General features: G+C 38.7%; 1 protein-coding gene across 1 annotated transcript in view; it reads left to right on the forward strand.

The window, feature by feature from the left end:
• Nucleotides 1-1,820: 1,820 nt before the first annotated feature.
• The window catches only part of LOC122399338 (thyrotroph embryonic factor-like), a 106,110-nt gene continuing 85,363 nt past the window's right edge, over nucleotides 1,821-22,567 (forward strand). Inside the window, exons 1-2 of the mRNA XM_043399956.1 lie at nucleotides 1,821-2,193; nucleotides 13,035-13,064. Of these exons, the coding sequence (XP_043255891.1) occupies nucleotides 1,821-2,193; nucleotides 13,035-13,064 (403 nt within the window). The remainder of the gene's footprint in view (nucleotides 2,194-13,034; nucleotides 13,065-22,567) is intronic.

Below are 22,567 nucleotides of genomic sequence, written 5' to 3' on the forward strand. Positions count from 1 at the left end.
AACATGCTTTAAATTAACGCATAAAAAATCACAAGAACATTTATTACCGTGGTACTAAATATAACTTACATAAATTATATTAAAAACACAAATTTTCGTTGAAACTTTCTGGTACCACTTTTTGCAACAAATTCGATAAAAACGATGAATAATATTCAAGCCTACGGTATAAAAATTTATAAAACATAGATTTCATTTTTCCGTTTAGTTTAGTTAATTGCTAGACACTCTGTGCGCCTAATAAATTGATTAATGAGCGTATTTCGTGTTTGCAACTGGAAAATGGGATCGTTTCGTAAATAGTTTTAGCACCGTTTGATTTATACGGATCGAATCTGAGCAGATATCAGCGATTCCGCGATCGAGCGGGTCGGCTTACCGCGACGTAAGAATACGTTAATCCGTTCGTCGCAGGCGGTTCGAATTTCATACGTCAACCGGTAACTGAAATAAACAAGAACGTTCAGCGAGCGCGTCTCCTAACGGGGTGTAAGCATACACGTGACCAAGGAACGTGCCTCCTGGTGCACGTGGACTCGAAGCACATCCCCCGGCATCGCCCTCCGCTCACTCGTCGAGCCTCGTGCTTTCAACCCTCTTTCGCTCGAGGCAGAGGAGAGGAACTTGTTCCTCTCAGTCATCCTCGAGCCTCTTCAGGCTCTACGCGCGCGACATCCTTCGTCGATCATCCGTACGTGGAATACGCGAATTTTCTGATCTTTCTCTTTAAGGGACGTGAGAGTGAAAAAGAAAGGAGGGGAATGTTGCACTTATTATGTTTATACGAACGTTCCGGCTGTACATACCTACGCACCATACACGCACGTACACGTACAGAGGAGCGCGCGCGTGCGCGCACCTACACTCGCACACACCACGCATAAATTCACACACACGCGTAGGGACCCGTAGCTGCAGGTTTGCCGGGGCTGTACGTGTCACGTTTATTGGATACCCCAGTAGGTTTCGTTGATTTCTGAAATCGTTTTCGCCGTCGGTGCCTCGAGCTTTCCTTTACCCAGCGTCTACTCGAGATTTCTTTACCAGATAAGTAGTGGATATATACGGTTGTGAAAGGAAGTAACTCCGAGAAGGTGCGAGGATATCCGATCGTCATGTGTCGCCAGATGTTCTGTGATATAGAATACTGTGCTCCTATTTTTCTTCTTGTTTTTCCAGTGTTCGGTGGTTGATGAACAACGTCTCGACGAGTAATTAGACCGACCCTCGCGATCACGGGAACGCAATTCTCCTCGAAAATGTCGCCGCCGTTCGAACCCGATTTCCATCGAAATCGTCACGTTCCATTCCCAAGGTATTGTCTCTCGATTCCTTTCGGAAAAGTTTGACTCGCGTGTCGATTAAAAACGCAATGCGTTAAAGAACGTTCTCTAGTACGCACCCGAGGATTCAGAATCCATCGGTGCTCCTTTACCCTGTCGCTTCCTACGAACAGAATTCTCTAAACACCGTTCAACGTGCGAGAACTCGCGGGATAAATACTCCGTATGTACACATTTCAGGGGAAAACACTAAAAGATGATATCACCTGCTTCGACTCCTAGCTCATACCGTTAAAAGATACAAAGTCCGAGTGTTTCCGCGAAGGTTTCGCTATCAGGGTTCCACGATGTTCCTCGCGGACGGGATCCCTTGAAAGTTCACCGGGAAGAGTTCCGGGGGATGTTTTGGATTACGGACAGTTTGCTATCAGTGAAACAGTTGTGGTGAAGAGAGGATCGCGAACGAAGAACAAAGCGGAGGCGATCGAAGGGCCGGTAAAACTGGCATCGAAAAGTGATCACTGCGCGTGGTTTCGAATGGGGAGCGAGGAAGGAGGAGATGGGATGGCAAATGTGAACGCCGCCGATTCTTGGCAGCAATATTACACCTGGTCCGCCCCGTATGCTCACCAGCATCCCCATTCACACTCCCACCCACCGTCCCATCCGAACGCACATTCCCATTCTCAGTACCACCATCCGAATTATCTGAATCAGTATCAGGCGGGTCAGTACCAACAGCAACCGCAGACAACCTCCACAGCGAACGCTTCCGGTCACTATTCGTCCTCCCAGCAATACCATCCGCAGCTGCAACCCGCCCAGACGCCGTCCTCGCATCAACAGCAACAATTCCACCCAGTTAAGGATCAGAACGCGCCGAGAAGAGCCGCTCCTTACGACCGACCAGGTATCCAATCCAGATTTTTCTATGGCTTTCAGTGCTGGATATGCGCTCTAAGATGTTTCCGTATAGTGGATGTCTACAGTGTCTTCTGGATGTTTGCCCGACTCTGATAGTGAAACTAGTTACCGACGAACTTTTATCGAAACAACACTCTTGTACTCAAGTTTTATTATATATGTAATATTTACATTTTCTATCGATCGTCGAGGAATGAGAATAACTGTATCGTTACTTCGATCGCAGTGTTGTATGATATGTTCAAAATTTGCGATAATGGGATAGATCTTAAATTATTTACTACTGATCCCGGTTTCCTCTTCTCTAATCATAGATAGAGACCGTCGACGAAGACGATTTAATATTTGCTTCCTTTGGTACCATTCGAGGTATCGATTAGCGTAATCGGCCGATTCTCCCGGCTACTCTTCTAGGTTTATTTGGCCAACGTTGGAAGAGCAACCGGTACCAAGAGATTTAACGTGAAAGGAACGCGATCCTCGGGGGTATAGCCGGGGCAACGTATAAACGATAGGATGGGATTTTAATCAGGATGATATATACGGTATTCGCGAAAGAAGCTGAACCGGCCGACGATATTAATTCTTCCACGAGGATCGACCCATTTGGTGATTGACGTCGCGTGACGATCGGCTAAGCCGTTTATGTAATTCCGCGTGGAATCCTCCAGGGTTGTGATCAGAATAATAGGTATCCGGAAGCCAAGGACAAGATTGGGTAGAGCGCGCTGAATCGTCGAAAAGAAAAAGTTCATAATAGCTTTTTGCAATTTTGCTGTTCCCCGATATTGTTTAAAAATTGCAGACTGTTTTTTACGAAAGCTGCCTTTGCAAAAGAATTTTTGTCCACGCATTATTAATAGAAATTTAACAAAAATTAAAAACTTTTCTGGAATAAATATTTTAATAATTAAAAGAATAATTTGGTTTCTACGATTATATTGGTGCAACCGATTCTCTGTTGCTAATTTTAAAATTGTATCGTTTCTGGTAGCCTGTATACTGATAGGAAAAAATTCACTTCGAATCTAGCCCCAAGATTTTGATTTTTTTTATTAAATCCTTTGCCTCGAAAGGCAAGAGTCCCTCGATTGGTACGATTTAGGCATTATTGCTGTATCGTATTTCGAAACTCTGCCATTTGTTCGCCGACGCGAGGCCACCGAAGCAATTTCGAAAGGGTTTAGGTCGTCGCGAGGCGTCGCGGCGGCGGTATGACGAGGAAAGACGCGCGATTTTTCTGGGAAATGGCATTTGCGTAACGGCGAACGCAATCTACGGGGGGCCGCTTACGTATCGCGGAAACAAAAATGTCGACGAAAACGACGATCGACCGGAGGTAAATCTACCCTGTCTGGGAAATGCGTCGCGAAGGGATGAAGCCCGGTACGAGTACCCGACGCAACCGTCGGCGAAACGGACGCTGAATTATTCATGGGGAATCTGTTGCTTTTATTCGGCCGATAGCGGTGTCGTTTGTACCTCGAATTTATTCAAGGAACAACCGCGGAAATGACCGGCGAAAATTGCGACACGCGCGACTTCAATTATCTGCGGCAGCCATGTTGGACTCACTTCGGCTCGAGGAACAATTTCCAGTTATTTGATTAACGCTCATTAATATTGTGTGAAAAGGTGTGCTTGATAACAGATAATCGTTCGATTATTTGGTTAATCAATCGACGCACAGTGGGGGTTGCTTCGACTTCCAAACACGTTTATTCCTTTCAAATATTAATAATTCGTTGTTCGTGGAAAGTAAACGTGTTCCTCGAAATAGCGTTTCCCGTAATTTGAAAAGGAGACGAGTGTTTTCGCGTTCGAATGGTGTTACGAAAACGTATCGGTCCGTGCGTGCTGTTATTTTTCTTCCATGGAAATTCACGATAATCCCGACGCTGAAATAAACAGCGACGTCCATCATCCGGAGTGGCGGTACATGAAAACCGTATCTAATCGTTCGCCATTTCCATGAGCGGTACTGTCTTCCACTGGCCTGTCCTTTCTCGCTTATAATTTCATAGTCCTCTTTTATTCAAATCGAAACGTGTCCAGTCCTTTTTCTCCGCGCGGGGCTCGCGAATGTGTTCCAGTTACTTCGACGATGATATTCACTTTGTGCAATGAATTTTGATGCGTTCATTTTTCTGCAACAACAAGGTTGTCAAAATGCTCGAGAGATAGCTGAGTAAATAGATCAATTTACTGATGTAATTGCCTTTTTGGCACTGATCTACGATATATCAAATTTTAACAATAAAAGTTATGTTAATATAAAAGTGTATCCAAGCACTTTTATTGGTAATCCAAGCAGTGACAATTATGGCGTTTCGTTCTAAATCTGCTCGAGATCTAAGACGAAACGTCGTAATCGTATTTAACCAATAACGAGCAAATAAATTGAAATTAGTTCTCTGATAAATCCACTCTGAAATACATTTGTCCAAAAAAGGGTATCGTTTTCGTAGACAATTTGAGTTCAGTCTGTTACAGTCGACGTGTTAAAGAAATAAAGTTGTCCTGGAAATATTTTGGAAACAAAAAGCGAGAATATAAAAGATCGTTGGTTTGGTTTCTCGGGGGGAAAATTGTCCGTCAATCTTTATCCCGTGAAATCGGTTCGGACGTTATTTGAAACGGTACTCGATAGACTTCCTGTATCATATCGTTACAATATAACACTGTGTACATTCTTCTAGCTTAGATTCCAACAGTCGTAAGATTTGCACGTAACGAGGATACGAGGCACGAAGAAGTCGGAACACGAGATGCTCGAACGTCGAAACCTTGAACGACGAAATGGAAAATTCCCGTGGCGGCGGAAGTCGTTCGATTTCGCAGGACACGCGACCCGCGGCGTGTAATATTCCAACGAAATTCGTCGAGAAACAGCGGAAGGTCTCTTAAACGCGTCTCGCGAGAGCCTCGTGCCAATTAGTTCCAGCGTTATTAATCGCGACAGGATCCAACCGATCTACGATCTTCCAAAGATCCCCCGTGCTTCCCGTTTGGCCGTTTCCGCGAAGAATGCAACGCGCAACGATCGATCGAGGATCCTGAGACGCGTTTCTAGCGCTCAAGGACGCTGGCGTTCCGTCTCGTTGCCGAGGATAATGCAACGTTCCAGGATAAACTTGGTGGTTAGTGTTTGTTCCTAAGCAGGCGATCGCAGGACGCCGCACGGCGAATAATCGATTTCCTCCTCGTTCTCCTCCGTCTCTTATCCACCGGTTCGCATCGTCCACCTCCATCCTAGAGTTTCGTTCGCGTTCGCGTTCGTGTTTGCGTTCGTCCGTCCCACTCGACTCCTTCCTGCGTCTTTCCACCTCTTCTCCCGCGTACAAACCGAACCGCCGCGATCATTTTCTCTCCGTAACGCTTACCTCTCGATCAAGGATCCGCTCGAAGGCGAGGCTAATATTCCCTTTCGAATGCTTCCGAGCTACGACAAATTGAGACCAGCCGACCCTTCCGTCGCCAAGAATGCGAACGTACAGTTGCAAGGAAAATTCAGTGGACAGTTGGGGGAAATAGATACGAATTAATCAAAATAGTGTAACTATATCATGCGTTCAAGTTTTGTACAGGGTGTTCGAACCAGGAGAAACCTGGGAAAAATTTTAATGGGAGATTCTGAAAGCCAAAATAAGACCAAAATCAAGAATGCTAATTTGTTGATTGAGGCGTTGTTAAAAAGTTATTAACGTTCAAAGTTCCGCTCGTAATGAATTTTTTTCTCGAAAATGCGTAGGAATTCGAGGGTATGTCTATCCATAAAAAATGATTGTAATGGACCCCCACAATCGAAAATAATTTTTCCAGAACGATTTGAGATATTTTAATTTTGTCGAAAAGTTTCACATCTTCTCGAATTTTTTTCTCGAAACTGTGTAAGAATTCGAGGGTATGTCTATCCACCAAAAATGATTGCAATTAACCTCCGCAACTAAATATAATTTTTTTAAAACGATTTGAGATTTTTTAATTTTGTCGAAAAGTTTCACACATTCTCGAATTTTTTTCTCGAAAATGCGTAAGATTTCGGGGGTATGTCTATCCACCAAAAATGATTGTAATTGACCCCCGCAACTAAATATAATTTTTTTTAAACGATTTGAGATTTTTTAATTTTTTCAAAATGTTTCACACTTTCTCGAATTTTTTTCTCGAAAATGCGCAGGATTTCGAGGGTATGTCTATCCACCAAAAATGATTGCAATTAACCTCCGCAACTAAATATAATTTTATTAAAACGATTTGAGATTTTTTAATTTTGTCGAAAAGTTTCAAACCTTCTGGAATTTTTTTCTCGAAAATGCGCAGGATTTCGAAGGTATGTCTATCCACCAAAAATGATTGCAATTAACCTCCGCAACTAACTATAATTTTTTTTAAACGATTTGAGATTTTTTAATTTTGTCGAAAAATTTCACACATTCTTGAATTTTTTTTCGGAAGTGCATGGGATTTTAGGGTATGTCTATGCACCAAAAATGATTGCAATGGACCCCTGCAACTAAAAATAATTTTTTTAGAATGATTTGAAACTTTTCATTTTTGGTGAAAATTTAGGCACCTACCCCCTGTCGATTTTTCGTAAAAATTCGTTTTTGATTTTTGTAAAGTTTTTTAGTACTTTCTTGTAGGTATCCATGAGCTTTACTTCCACACCAAATTTCAATGCGATACATTCACTATTGTAGGAGTTATGGTCATTTGAAAATTGGACAATTTTAATGGGGGTTTTCTCACCTTACGGGTTTAGTGAACAACTTTTCGTTAATTTTTAGAATTTCCACATATTCTTCACCAAAATACGCGTTGTTTGCATTTAGAAACATTAAAATCCTCCAATCCGTTCAGAAGTTAAATAAAATAAATAATGTTTCGAAGACACGCATAAAATTTCAGTAGAATATTTTTGTCTCGAAAGTGTACAGGTCGAAATAGGCAAAGGTTATTCACAGATTCGAAAAAAAATGATTTTAAAACTATTTTTAGGGGTCTGGGTTAGGCCCGAGTTGGGTTATCGTGTAATTGCTTCAAGGAAATGGTGAACCAGTACAGTTTCATAGGAATCCGCTTTTACGGTATAATGAACGCTAATTTATCCGTCGATGGTTCTTTCTTCGGGCCTCGAGAGCCGCGCAAATCGTCGATCAAAAGTTCGAACGCGATCGAAAGGCCATTCTTCCTTTCGGGGGGGCGATCCCCCGATGTATTTCGTATATTGTCGACCAGTTCGAAGAAGAATGAACGATTCGAGGAACGAGATGCGGGTGAGTCATCGTGCAAAATCCACCGGAAGATCTGCTCGGCCCACACGCGCTGGCATGGCTTGCATGTGCAAGCAGATGCACGCACCGATGCGATGCATCGCGGGGCCACGAGCCTTCTACGAGGATCAGAATCACGATTCTTAACCAAAAATTTCCCTCGTCAATTAAAGTTACACCTTTCGATCGATCCATATCGAAGATTGCAACCTTTCGCGGTTCGAACGATTATCTATTTACTTAACTGCGTTCGATGCGTGTACACTTCTATCTGAGGCTCTATTGCGGTGCAAAATAAAACATTACAACAATTTTAATAATAGGTAATAAAAATTTCATCTAGTGGTATGTTTCGTCAACACGATTTCGTCGACGTTACATTTAGATCAGCAATCAGTTCACCAGCAATGTTTTCATTGATCCAGTGACAATTTATACTCATCGATGAGGCACATTTAATACCTATTATGATTGTTACTTTTATTCAATTATTGATAATATATGTATGTACGTCGATAGTTTAGTCAAATTGGCCATTTGTATTTGCAGACTTGATATTTCAATAATTTGTTCTCGACTACCACTACGAATTGACAATATGAATGCAAGTGAGTTAAGATTCATCAAAATATCAAAGACTATTGTTTAGGCTACCGAGTATTTAATATTAAATACCATAAAGTCTTCTTTGGTGAAGTTTGTATAAATAGATAAACGTACAATTTGAAGGCAACAAGTAGGTATAATAATAGTAATCTATACAAAGAATACTTCTATAAAACCTCGACAAATTGAGAAATCGACGAATCATCAACTTCAAACTTACAGATTTAACTATTTATATTTTTTCATAAAAAAAGAATATTGCCAAGCGATTGCTCCTACGTATAACTATAATGGGTACATGTTGTTATTAAGTGAAACAACTTCTACCTATTAATACCATTAATAATAATTGTTCAACAGCCAGAAATATGACTTTCCTTTTTCTTTTGCACTTTGTAGCCAAATACGTGTGCACTTGAAATATTAATTCGAAATCTGTACACGTTGTTTTAGCGTCGGAAGTAACTCGATTGAAAAATCGAATGTTATTAATAAATACGTAATCGTATAAGTGCATAAATTGAAGCATCGACGGATACCATTGGCTGTCTTTAAGGCCGTACTGTGTTCAATTACAGTGGACATGTTTAACAGGTTTTTTCGCGAGCAGACAGTGTCCTTGAACGTTTAAACGAAGAACCGTGGTTGCTTATTGGAACCTGGTTACAAGGGTGGAAGCGTACGATAACTCATATTCGCGATTAACTCGAAACCGCTGCTAGTTAGCGTTGCAACACACCGGCATAATTGCATCCTGACAGTGAATAGATTTACACTTGTGCTCGGGGATACGAGCTTCTGCCAATATCATTCACTCTAATCAACCGATTATACGCGTTATTCGTTCCGCGGCTTCTCGAAACGATGGCCAGTGACGGTAGCGGTTTTCTTTCGTTTTTTCGCCCTATCTTCTAATCGCGACCAGCGCAAACTGTTCCGGATATTTCATTTGCATTCAAGCAACAGTGATATATACTTATGAATATAGATTTTTTAATTGCCTTTGTGACAGTGTCTTTTTACTCGGATTGCATCCAACCGGATTGCGAGTCGGTCATCAGAAAGAGGGAAAATAGTTGAGAAGAATCTTGGCAAGAGAAATGTCGTTGCAATTATGTCGTTAGATCAGATCTGAGAGTTACAGGTTTCGAGTAGTTAATTGTATGGGCGATATTTTGTACTTTGAGTCGATTGGAATATCGAACTTTCGTGGACTCTTCGAACAGGAGCTCTTACATCTGCGAACTTGGGACTATCGAAGTCATGGACTACAAATTTCGCAAAAAAGTAAACATATTTCTGGATATTTTTTAGTATATTTTTGTAATAGGTCGCGAGGGTCGATTACAATCATTTTTGGTGAATAGATATACTTTCGAAATCCTATGCACTTTCGAGAAAAAAATTCGATTAGGTGCCTACATTTTTCGGCGAAATTGAAAAGTTTCAAATCGTTCTGGAAAAATTATTTTTGGTTGCGGGGGTCAATTACGATCATTTTTGGTGAACAGACATACCCCCGAAATCCTACGCACTTTCGAGAAAAAAAATTCCTTACTGAACATATAATGTCTGACCATGAACGAACGATTCCCCTAAAAGTTCATGCGTTTCTTTGAAGCATCATAACTTGGAACTTGGATTATTCGGAATTATGAGTTGAAAATTCATGAACTCTCAAGCTTAGAATTCCTCAAACCTAAAATTTATAGTTCTTGATACCCCAAACTGTGAGGATTATTCGAAATTATGAGTGGAAAATTCATAAACTCCCAAGCTTAGAATTCCTCAAACCTAAAACTTATAGTTCTTGATACCCCAAACTGTGAGCTGTTAACCTTTCAGATCCAAGATTCTTGATCCTTTGAATTTGGGTTTTTAACCTTGGAACGTTTAAATGAACTTTTGAAATTCGTAAATCCGCGTGACATGGAACTCCCAAACTTATGACCTTAAAAATGCAGAGACTCATGACTCCATGAACACCAGAATGCAATAGTAGTTCAAAGTTCCGTGAGACCAGTTTCAGTCTTGCACGATCGCTTCGACCACGTTATAATCTGTTGGAAAATCGTCGAAAATCTACAAAATCTAGGGAAAAATGGGAGGCTGGACATTGATGGCGAAGAAAGGTGGCAACCCGGGCGTCCAAGAGTCGCATAACATTAGGTTCGTGTGTGGCGCGTGACGGCACGGTGCAACGAATCGCGTTCGTCGGTGGTAAGGGCGAGGTAAAACAAAGCCTAATAAAGGGAGGAGGACGGAGGAGGGAAGAGCGACGGCGAACAAAGAAGGGTCTTCTTCGCGAAGACAGTTCTCTCGGTCCTAAGCGTGTCTGTACGAGCCTCCCACTTGCGCATTATGCGAGGAGATACTCTATCTGCTGCGAGAGAAACGTTTTCCCGTTCCTTTCTGCGGCGCATGCCTGATCCCTGACCTCTGGAACTGTGATCTCGGCCCAAAGACCCTCCCTACTTTGCCATACCGGGCCCACGCGCCGTCGACACGCTCTTCTGCTCTTGCTCTCTTTCATACTCCTCGAATGGTTTCGATTCTGATCGTGATATTAACCCTTTCGTCACCAATTCATTAGAAAGTCACAAAGCAAAAGGTTTCTATGTGTTTTCGTGCACATCGAATGACAGTATAATAAGCTGGAGCTTAATTTTCAATTTTGTTTGGAACACCCCCTGGAATTGAGGTGCTAGATGGAAACATAACCTACGCAAAATATGAAATTTTGGAATCGTGATATTAACCCTTTCGTTAACTATTTATTAGAAAGTCACAAAGCAAAATGTTTCTATATATTTTCGTGCACATCGAATGACCGTATAGTAGAGTGGAGATTAATTTTCAATCTTGGAATTTTGTTTGCAACACCCCTTGGAATTGTGGCGCCAGATGGAAACATAATCTTCGCAAAATCTGAAATTTTTTTTCTCCATTAAAGTGTACTGCTATCATACATTCTAGTACCTCTTTGAATTCGTCTTTTTACACTTTATAAGGATCTAGAAACAAAATTTAGAATTTTTTGTTCCCTACAAGTCGAAATTATAAGATTTCAAAAATTTATTGCGGAAAAAATATATACTTTTTTGCGTTATATTTACTTCGTTAATTAGTACAAGTTTTACCTGTAAAATTTTTTTACATGTTTACAAATAACGAAGATATTTAAATAATTCCGTTTTTATGTGTTTGAAAGTACTGTTACACGACGATTCAAATGAGCTTGTATTAATTAATATTATGTAATATTAACGCAAGTTTCTTTGAATCATCAAGTGTAACAGTGCTTTCAAGACTTTAAATACTATTTTTACGCATAAATTAATATTAAATAATTAAGAAACTGTAATCATAATATACGCCTAAATTATTTCACTGAAAAGTAGTATTTATTTTATGAAAATATGAATTACTTAAATATCTTCGTTATTTATAAAACTTGTACTATTTAACGAAGTAAATGCAATGCGAAAAAGTATATTTTTTAAAAAATTCTAAATTTTGTTTCCATATCCTTATAATGTGATACGATTGACAAACACTATAATATATTTATAGTTACAAAAACTGCGATTTGGCGACATTTTCATTGCATCATGCTATTGCATGTAGAAACCAACAATTTATCATGTTCAACACTGTTTTTCTGCCTCCACTAGCTTTTGAAATTTTCGATTATTCTTCCCATTTTTTGATTATGCAAGGTCTACTAAAGGTTGGTAATACTTTGTAACACCTTGTTTGCTTTCTAATTTTTTTTATATGCGATCAACATAATCGTCTTTTTAAGCGAGACGAATGTATTTGTTTAATAGATAATTATTCATGATTTTATCAGCTAAATATATGCCGATGCAAAGGAATTTGAGACCATTTTATCAGAATATTATTAATTTTCGAACGAATATGTATTTCGTTCGATGATTGGTAACAATTGCGTGAAAACTATACTATATTTGCGTAACAATATTCTTGATCAATTATTTAACTTATAGATAAAATCAGAGTTTGAAAAATCAGAGAGTCGACAGCGTAGTTTATAATAAGATATTACAATTTGTCTCAACATTCAAAAAATTTACATTTAAAAAAAAGGCGAGTACCACATTTTTAATAAGTACCATTTTTGTACAGACATAATTTATTTATCACGCCACCACGTCACCAGTATTAGAAAATAATATCCAATGTTTAGACATTGATATCAAATCATTAGGAATTAATTAAACCGGTAGCCTTTGCGTATAATGTACAGTGTGTAGTGAAATCATATGTCACAATTAAAAAATGTAAAATTGATCGTTACCTAGAAAGTAAGGTCAAATTTCTTTTTTATTTCATCGTATTCTACTAGTGGTGGGGTTAAGAAGTTTCGTAACTCAACCATTTTCTTAAAAAATGACGAAGTTGAAATAATTCTTTAGCAGACTTCAGGAACTCCACAACATACATTTAAATCACCGAGGAAGCTCCTAATGTGAAGTCTGTTCAAGAATTATTCAATTTTTAACAATCATTTTTCAAGAAAACGATTTAATAGTGATCTGTGATTCCTTTGCAACTCCTAGCAACGAATAGAAGAGGATGAAATTAAACGATTGACTTTCTTGGGTCAAGATCTATCTTGTGACAATTATTTTGAACACCTGTCCAAAGATGGAGAATCCCGGTGTATTATAATTTCTTTGCACCCTGTACAACGAATAGTACAAACGGCGAACGCATCTCTGCCTTCCCCATCTTCGATCTCTCATCTTCTCTAGCTTTTTACATCTATCAATTAGCTATTTTAATTACGGCCACGAAATTATTCTCATACGGCTCTCCTTCTTTCGCTCTTTGTATATCTATCTGTCACTCTGTCTCCCACTTTATCTCTCATTTTCATGCCATGACCGTTCACGCAATACTGTACTTGTGTCGTTTTCAGGTGATCCCATGATAACATCCTCTCTGAAGGGTAAGTGACAAACGACAGCTCATTCTGTTTCTTTATTTTTTTTCTCCCTGTTTTATTTTATTTTATGTTTTTATTTATTTGGTTCTGCATCCGTTCCCCCCAAAAACGAACGATCCACACGAGGATCACAGCTCTCTCTTCCAGAACTTCTTCCGGAACGAGGAGAACGGTGGGACCTGTCTCTCATTTGCATGCGTTTTTCTCTCTCTCTCTCTCTCTCTCCTCAGTTTTTCATTCACGCTTTACACCTTTTTCACACACGTAGGAATTAGACGAAAGAGACCGAGAGGCGTTCTGACGCGAATCGAACACTTCGATTAATTGTTTCGCCGCGCGGATAACGCCGTCGAATCTTGTTCGCGTCAGAACGACATCGACGTATCTTCGAGCATTCAAGATGACGTAGGTAGAACCAGCTTTCGCACACGTTTAGTTTGCAATAGAATATTAAACAGTTCAGGTTTAGATAAGACAATCTTGTCACGGGCGTAGTTCAATAGTGAATTACAGCGATACGATGAACACGTGTTTACAAAGCAAACTTACAACTTCGCGGCGTTCGTTTTGATCTTATCAGATTGAAACGCGTGCATCGGTGTCTTTTTTTTCTAAACGTTGTCCGAGAAATTAGGAGCAAAGCGAACAGGACGATATTCGAAACCGAAGTGCCTTGCTTTCTATGAACTATGTTGGTTGGTTTTATGGGAAGTGACTAAACATGGAAATCGTGTCAATTGGTTTTGTATGATTGTGATTAACTCATGTGGTAACTGTTTGGATGATGTATAACAAGTGACTGATAACATTCTGATATCATGGGAAGTTTGATCGTAACCAATAATGTGTACGAATTTCAGAAATTATTCTGGAAACGAGCAGACACTGCTGCAAGATTTCGTGTCAAAACGAATGGCAAAAATGCTTTTGGGAACCTCTGAACTATCGAATAAATATAAAAAGATTTTATCGCTTCGTAAGTGAAAAGGGTTAAAAAGTGAGTAACAAAATGGGACCGATGGGGCGCTCATAATGCTGTTTCAGTATTTGTTCTAACAATTACGGGTAAACTCCTTGTTATTGCTCGGAATTTTTACCTCGATAAAAGTAAAAAACGCCACTGTTTATGTTTATTCGGTTCTGTGAATCTAAACGTTCGATTCCTGGAATAAAATCGTGATTCTATCGTGACTTTTATCGAGGATATCCTGCAATTAAATAATAAAATGTCCTGCAATTACCTTGATAAAAATTGCTCATACATTTCTACCATTCATGCTCTTTGATCCGTGTAAATGAAAAAGGTAAACTGGAATTACATCGCCGACATCGAGTGGGTACAATTTTGTATATATCATCAAGAAGTTTCTATAGTTAAATAGTAATTGAAAAAAGAAATCCCTGGAACATTATTTTAATTATCCTTCTAACAATCTGTGTACATGAATTCCTCCTTTATTATCTTTACACATCTATTTAAACGATAACGATAAATTTCTCGAATAAAATAGCCTACCATATTCCGAGACTTTTATCGAGGACTTCTGCAATTAAGGAGCAACTAACAAAATGAACAAGTACGCTTATAATACTAATGTAATATTTATTTTAACGATATGGTTACAGAAATTCTTTGTTAAAAATCTAGATTTTCATCTCGATGAATATTTTGAAATTTAGAGGATATATATAGATAAAAATTCTGTAGATGTACCATGATTGTTTGTTCGTAAAGAGTAACTAACAAAACAAGACTAATATAATACTATTCCAGTGTTTATTACAACAAGAGTCCATATTTTTACCTCGATAAAAGTAATCTGGTTGTCAGAATAAAAATGGTCGATTCTTACGATAAAATAGGTAATTGTTTAGTTTAACACTTACCTTGAATAACTTTCTCCTCAAAAACAATTCGCCAATTTAGTTTACAAGATATCTGCTCGATTTTAAGTTTCGTATTAAGTACTTTGTTTTGTTAATATTCTATGATTCATAATTACTGTAAATTAGATTAGAATGTGGCTGATCATAAAACCAGCTTAACTTTTGAACAAAACAATTCTTTTTTTATCTCGTTACACAAAAACAAAACCTAAAAATTAATATTAATCGCACGATGTTAAAACTGAGAAAAGAAACGAGCTATACTGACTAACTACCACGATAGTTTTAAATATTTCGTAAACTAAAAGCGACCTCCAATTGTTGCGGAGAAAAAAGTTGTTCAAGATGGCTCCCTCGACAATATGGGGCATTTTTTCTTCACCTAAATAATCACTAAAATGACTTACCGTAGTCTATGCAGTCTCAGTTTTGTGGCTTTCATCAAAGTGTTTCCGTAAAAAAACAATGGGAAAACTGTGCTTGTTTTTGTTAAGAATTTTACACTATCGGGAAAATTGCCTTTTTATATCATTGGTGGTAGAATGATGTTGATTTTCAAAGAGTCTGCGATTCCGTAATTTTCGCAATCATGTTTCCTAGCATTGTTGCGCGCTCCTCTCGGTTTTCCGTTTCAACGCGAGCGCAGTTTCCGCGGAGCGGATGCAAACGGGATTGGCTGCTCGTGGCTGGACAAAAGGCCGTTTAATATGTGCATCAATTCAACGCATTTCATCGTCAATAATTTATAAGTCGCGAGGCTATTAATTACGCATCTCGTACGCCGAGAAGCTGCGTCTGTTGCTTGTACGCCGCCATAGTAACGTTGCATGAACCTCTCCTTTCCAATTTCTGTTCACTGTCAGTGATTCTCAACACATTTTTCCCGATCGAAATCGTTAGAGTACTTCGTAACATCGTCGCGAGATGCAAAGTTTACGCGAAAAGCGATACAGTGTTGCCTGTAGAGTTGTCAGTGGGTCAGGAACCGTGCTGTGACAATTGATCGGACAGGTAGGTGAAATTTGATCGCCGTTGATTGATCCTTGCAACCACGAATCGTGACAACTTGGCAGACTGTACTGTATAGAAATTTTAATAAATAAGAAACGATGATTGATAAAAGAATTCGGGTCCACTTGTAAATAAGGAGTTTACAAATTCGATGATGTAAAAATTCAATCGTAAACCTTGCATTAGAATACGAAATAACAAAATTCAGATTCGAGTCAAAATGGCCATTCTCTTAATTTATCTTAAAAACGCGACATCACTCACAATCCTGATTACTTTCAGTGTTCAAAGGTTCGTTACAGTCGCAACAGTACTCTTTTAGCATGTGCTCCAAATGTTTGTGGAGTTTCCTTTATTATCTAGGGTAATTAATTTTGTTTTGGAAATTCTAAAAGGCGATATTATCACGTGACTGCTTTAAAAGTTACCTTTTTTCGGAGTGTACGTAGATACGATAATTGTAAGTTTATCGGTAGATAGACCATATCAAACATACATTTAGGGACTCGATTGTAACAAAGGAAAGGAAAATTGTTAACAGGTATTGTTAAAGAAAATTTGGAAATCAATTCATCAGAGATTACCAATGAAATAAAAGGATGAATTGTACGATAAAACTGACAAAGAAATAAAAAAAGAAGAATTGAATTTGTTAAGGAATATATGCTTAAATATAAAAACTTTCGAGGTAATATTTTATTTTCGAACGAAAGAAAATTTTCGATATTTTAATGAGATGATCTGATTAAAGCGAACTCTGAATAGGAGGCTAGCAATCTTCAAAGAACGCTGAAACACCAAGGCGGTAGAATTATTATGCGAGATATTGCGTCATACCTGGCGTAGAAGTGTTGGTGTTTATCGATGAAACAATGGACAGAACCTTATACTTAAATATGTTGGCAAAAAATGTCAAAGGAGTGCAGAAACATCGAGCAGAGAATGTAATTTGTATTTGCAACGGGATCATAAGCATACAGCCCACATATGTTCGCGAACGAATATCTTAAAATATTCCTTACAATTTGAAAATTTTGAAAGTATTGAGGGTTGTTCAATCTGCTGTAATTATTTCTTTCATAAGTAAATGCATAGAGCCCTTACAAGAAGGCTCAGTCTCCTTAAACGTATACACCTAGGACATCATGTTTTCTGAAATGAGTAATTTAAATCTGATGAAATTTGAAAACCCTGGGAGAGTTAATTCTCGAGAGTCAAATTGGTCAGAAATTGTTGTAGGTTCGGTTTAGCGTCCTTTTAGTCACCTGAAATCGTTGTTGGCGCACATACGCGTATATTTAGGAATCACGTATGTGGATCTTGATCTCGTAGCAGCTCGAATGGCATGGATTACGCGCTAAAACGTCCTCCAGGTTGCGCGAATCGATCCCCCGGTGTGTTTCTTGGCTCTCGATCTGTGGAGCATGTCTCAGCGACGGTACCAGATATTCTCGTTTCACCGACAACATCACCGCTCTTGCATTTTATCTGGCGTGATGTGGCAATGCCGTGTTATGGTCTAACTCTCGGCTGACGTTATGGAAGGATAATCCCATGCGGTCGACGCTTGGTTTCAAATTTCGCGCGGAGACCATAATCTCGTCGAGGGAACGCGAGAGAGGAAAACTGGACAGCCGGCTACCCCGCCTCTTGGTAAACTCGGTTACTTTCAGAAAAATTTACGGGAACTCTTAAGAAAATTAACGAGACACGCGCGGAGATTAGGACCACCTGCGGGAAAAGTCTATTTCCCTCTCATTGGCAGGTGATGATAGTTTAGACAAATTTCAGGATCGTAAAAATTCGTAAACAGATATTTTGTTCATAATTGTATGAAACATAACATTTTGGTTGTGATTGCTGTTACAACACAGGCATTTATAGCATAATTTCTTATTAATTACACACACACACATGCAGAAATATAAATTTAATTTACAAGAAATTATGTAACGAAAGGTGCTTGTTATAAGAGCAAGTATAAGCAAAATTTCATACATTTTTGTACAAATATAAACATATACAGAGTGGTACAATTAGTCCCCACGATTCTTCAGCCCCTTTCGATGATCTGACAAGAAATTCCAGGTGCTCAAATTTAAAAATAAATTGATTTTCGATAAAAAATTATGGTCACTGTTATATTTTTAACTTCATAGTATTATAGACGATATCAAAACGAGTTCAACGACCTGTACATTATAAAGATATATAAATTTCTCTCTCGTATTAAATTTTACTTCTTTTCTTCTTACTTCTTACTTCTTTACTTCTTCTTACTTCTTTTAATTTGAAAAATAATTAAAAGTATTTGAAATATTGTCATGGTACATCTCGAATAAGATGATTTTACATCCGAATAATAGAAACTACATGATTTTTGCATGGAACATATCCGAGGAGTGTCGACGTTTCAGAAACTCCGCACTACGGATCGAAACTTTGAAACATTCTTTGACGAGCCTTGTCTGTTCCTGACATTACTGAATTTCTGGTTGCTTCTGGCTCGAGCAGAAATTCGAAGCTTTCGAAGTCAGCTTTCTTATGAATTTCTTTGAACGTAGACCTCCAACTTTCCAGGGGCAAAGAAAATTTATACACCCGCCGGTGATAAGGGTTGCGTCAATTCTCGGGATCTGTTGGATTCTTTTTCTCTGACACGTGAGGCGCTCAACTTGACATCCCTTCGATTTTACACGATGACGGAATACCGATTGTTGGGTGGAAAATTTCAGGAGTAATAATTTGATAATTGTAGAGGTACAAGTACTTAAAGTAACATCATTGCTATATAGAGGGTTGTATTATAACACTTAGGAGAATCGAAGACACGTCGTTTATGCTTAAATTACGAGTTTCGGAAAGTAGGCCTAAAAATATTAATTAATTAAACCAAGTAATAGAAGAGACATGGCAATTATTTGCAATCTACGAGTTGAGACATTCTTTGCCTAATAAATTAGCTGAAATGTCATTAAACAATGGCGGTGATTATTATTAGATATTAAAACGATTTCTTTGTTTATTTTTTAAATACTTATTCATTTAAAAATAACTCTTCTTATATTTCTTAGTCAATACATTGTTCAATAATAAAAGTTGTTGAATTTCCGTAAACATTGCTTATATAATAAATGGGAATAAGATTTATATAAAATTAAATGTTTCGATGCTAGTAAATGTGTGTTGATAACAAAATGAAAGGATTAGAATAAAAGGTCTACAACATTAGGTTTAGTTATAATTTAAAATCAGTAATAGACAAACTCGGGTTTAGAATTTTTTAGAAATGCAGGATTAGAATTGTGTCCTATCCAAAGGGTCATTTTACGTATCGAATTTAATAAATAGCGACGAGGAAACGGCCAATTCGAGTTTGATCGCCAAATTGTTTAGAAATCTCGAGTGAACCTTCGAGTCTGAGGAAAGAATCGCCCGGAGGTGAATGCGTTCCTCATCTGCGTCAGCGATAACCGATGAAACGATCAAGCGCGACGCGTAACGAGAATGCACGCGCATATCAGTACGCTATTATTATCGTTATTATTATTTTTTTAATGTAATTATACGGCTGCGTTAACGAGCCGCCCCGTCGGATACGATGGAAAACCGTTCAAATAACAGGGCGCGAGGCGAACGCGTCGCGCAGTCACGTCTTCACGGTTGTCAGCCTGAAAATACGTGTTTGCAGTGAAAACCGGTCATTAGATTCCTATAAATGCATTATATCGTCAACATCTCGTAACGTCGTCTTTTGCAAACGCTCCTGGCGTCTTTCAACGTGTTCAATCCTCGCGAAATCAATCCGATCTTGGTGGATGCTGCTCGTTAAACGCGTCACGTTGCGTCGATTGCCCTCACAATGGTAATCCGTTTGCTTAATTCGAGTAAACGTGTGATTTCGCGCTGTCATGGCGTCAGGTAAATTGACTTCGTGTTAGTCTCGATGAATTCATGGGAATTCAATTTTCCAGTCTTGCGTCGATCTTTAGGGGGATGTTTATTCGTTGACTATATTGCTTATTTTTGTGGTAATAAGCAGCAGAGTGAAAGAGCCCTAAAAATAACTGTTTTGAACTGCTAATTATCGGTCTTGATTGATACAGTTACAGTGGTCCCGCGTTAAGTATACAAATTTTATTTCTGCTACTAGGGGTGTCCCTCTTGGAGTCAATGAAGCGATTCTTGGCTGTCAAATAATGTAACGCGATCCTGCGTCAAATATCCAGGCTATGATAATACTAAGAAAAAAGCATAACATCTCTATTTTTTGTTTTTTATCATATAAATTCGTGATATTTTTTTTTATTGAAATGATTTCAAATTCGATACAATTCTGATGATATTTACGTACGTAACGAACTCAGAATATTATATTTCAAAATCTCTAGTAATAAATTACAAATTCAAGTTCTTAATCAAATTTTAAAATAATATTGTAAGGGCCACGTGTATATTATAATATTTTATTCAGGAATTTATTTACTTTATTATATGCAAACATTTTTCGCAACTTTCCCCCCAACTCCTACATTTTGCTCCTTCAGTGTCTCTTCATTTTTATGTTCTAATAATAACAAGAAAATTTTATATCTATAAACAGTTCTATCAGGGTAATTTAGCCATAAATGATATGTTCCAGTCGACCGTCTCACGATAGTTGGACTAAGAACGTGCAAAGCTAGAAAAGAATAGCAACAGTGTTCAAACAGGATTGCCTAGCTCTCAGAGCTCAAACTTAAAATAATTCCAAGATCAATCAAGGTGTCGTTTTCTAATCGATCGTATTTACGGGTTTCTCGAAAGCATGGAAATCGAAATTTTCAACGACACGAGTCAATCGTAGCTATTCATAATTTCGAAACGCGACACTTATCGTAGCTATCTTTCGCGCAAATATCGAGGCAGTCGACTCCGGTCGTTCGATCGCGATAACGGGGAACAATCGCGGATAGTTCGTTCGTTTGTCATATAATTGGCATACTGAAGCGCGATCGAGAGCTAACTAGCCCGGGGAGGCACGTTGCTGGCCCATTTTTGCGACAGGAAAGGTCGAGAAAAGGGACCTCATTAGCGCGCGTGTCGCGTACGTGCGTCGAAGAGAAACAATCAATTAATTTTTCCACGTAATCGTGGCCACGTAATGGCCAGTCTCGTTACGCACCCGAGGTAAACTCGTTAGCTCGGGTTCGAGAGGCTTATAATTATAATCAATCACACCGGCTAGACCAAGAGGAAAGATCGCGTCGTCGTCGCGGGAAGGACAGCGAGGATGAATAAATTTATTACGTAATCGTTAGCCCACTTATCGCGCCACGAAGCGCCTGAAACTATTTTTCGTGCCCGATTGCGCAATTGAATCGATAGCGAGAAATGGTAATTGCGCGCCCGGCTCTACCGTCCCCATCGTTAAAAAGAACGTTAACAATAAACGTTGTCCGCTTTTCCCGGGCTGGTTATGATTATTGAAAACGGATACCGGGGGGATCAATTATCGACAGGCGGTGGCTATCCACCTACGATGTTATATGAACCGTATAACGAGCTGCAACCCTCCTGCAAGGTTGGACGTGTTCGATAAGATCACGAGTGAATCGAGAAAATGAGAGTGGAAATACGTAGGCGATCGCGGTGGGTGGTAGATCTTGAAATTTTTATTCACGGTATTGGAAAGTCAAGAATCGTACTGTTTGAGAAACGCTGTCTTTTAGGCGCGTAAAAATTGCGTAAATTACGTTAAAAGTCAGCACGTTCAAAGCCTTGTATCGAGGAAATGATTATACCGAGGTATAGATCTCGAAAAAGGGAACAAAAAAGTGTTATACACTTTTTTTTCTGAGATGAATATTTATAGTTGAAAACGTGATTCACTTTTGATGCATCGAACGGTTGATGCAGCATGAACTGCAATATTGTAATTTCTTAACATAAAACATGTCGAAAAATGTATGTTTCTATTTACAAGCTATGTGCAAGAACATGTTGCATTTATTTAAACCATTATATCAAAAAATGATATTGAGGGGTAGCTTTCATTGAGGGACAAAAGGGCTACACCTTGTTCCAGTTTAATCACCCAATATAACTTTGTTTTTGAGACAAATGATGTGATTTCAACCATAAATTTTGTTAACGACTGATCGAAGATCGAAAGACACCAGAAACACGAAACACGAAACACGAAACACGTTTATTGAATGCAAGAAAAGAGCAATTATTTGTGGCGTTTATGTTTCATTGAAAGACCGCCGGGCAGCGAGAAAAATCGTGTTTAATATCCCCAGGAAAAGAGAATGTGATATTTAAAAGAGAGAATTGGGTTAAGAAGTTCACTTCCTCCTAAGGAAGTTAAAAGACGACACACAAAAAGGCGGGTTTCTTCTTAACGAGTTTAAAATAAGATACGCGAAAATATAAAGTGAAAGCAGGCTGTTTGTGGAATTCGTGTTGACAGGAATCGCTTTCGTCGAAAGCTTCGAACATCTGGTGCAAACTACATCTATTTATTAGGAGGTAGCTTCGATTTCGGGAGACTAACATTCTTTGTCGTTTGTTTTTAAAGATGATTTCAAGTAATTTCAATTTCAACTTAATCTAAACGATGATTC

Source organism: Colletes gigas, unplaced genomic scaffold (assembly GCF_013123115.1).
Source record: "Colletes gigas isolate AHSC1104 unplaced genomic scaffold, ASM1312311v1 Colletes_gigas_Sc00013, whole genome shotgun sequence".
NCBI classification, from domain to species: Eukaryota; Metazoa; Arthropoda; class Insecta; order Hymenoptera; family Colletidae; genus Colletes; species Colletes gigas.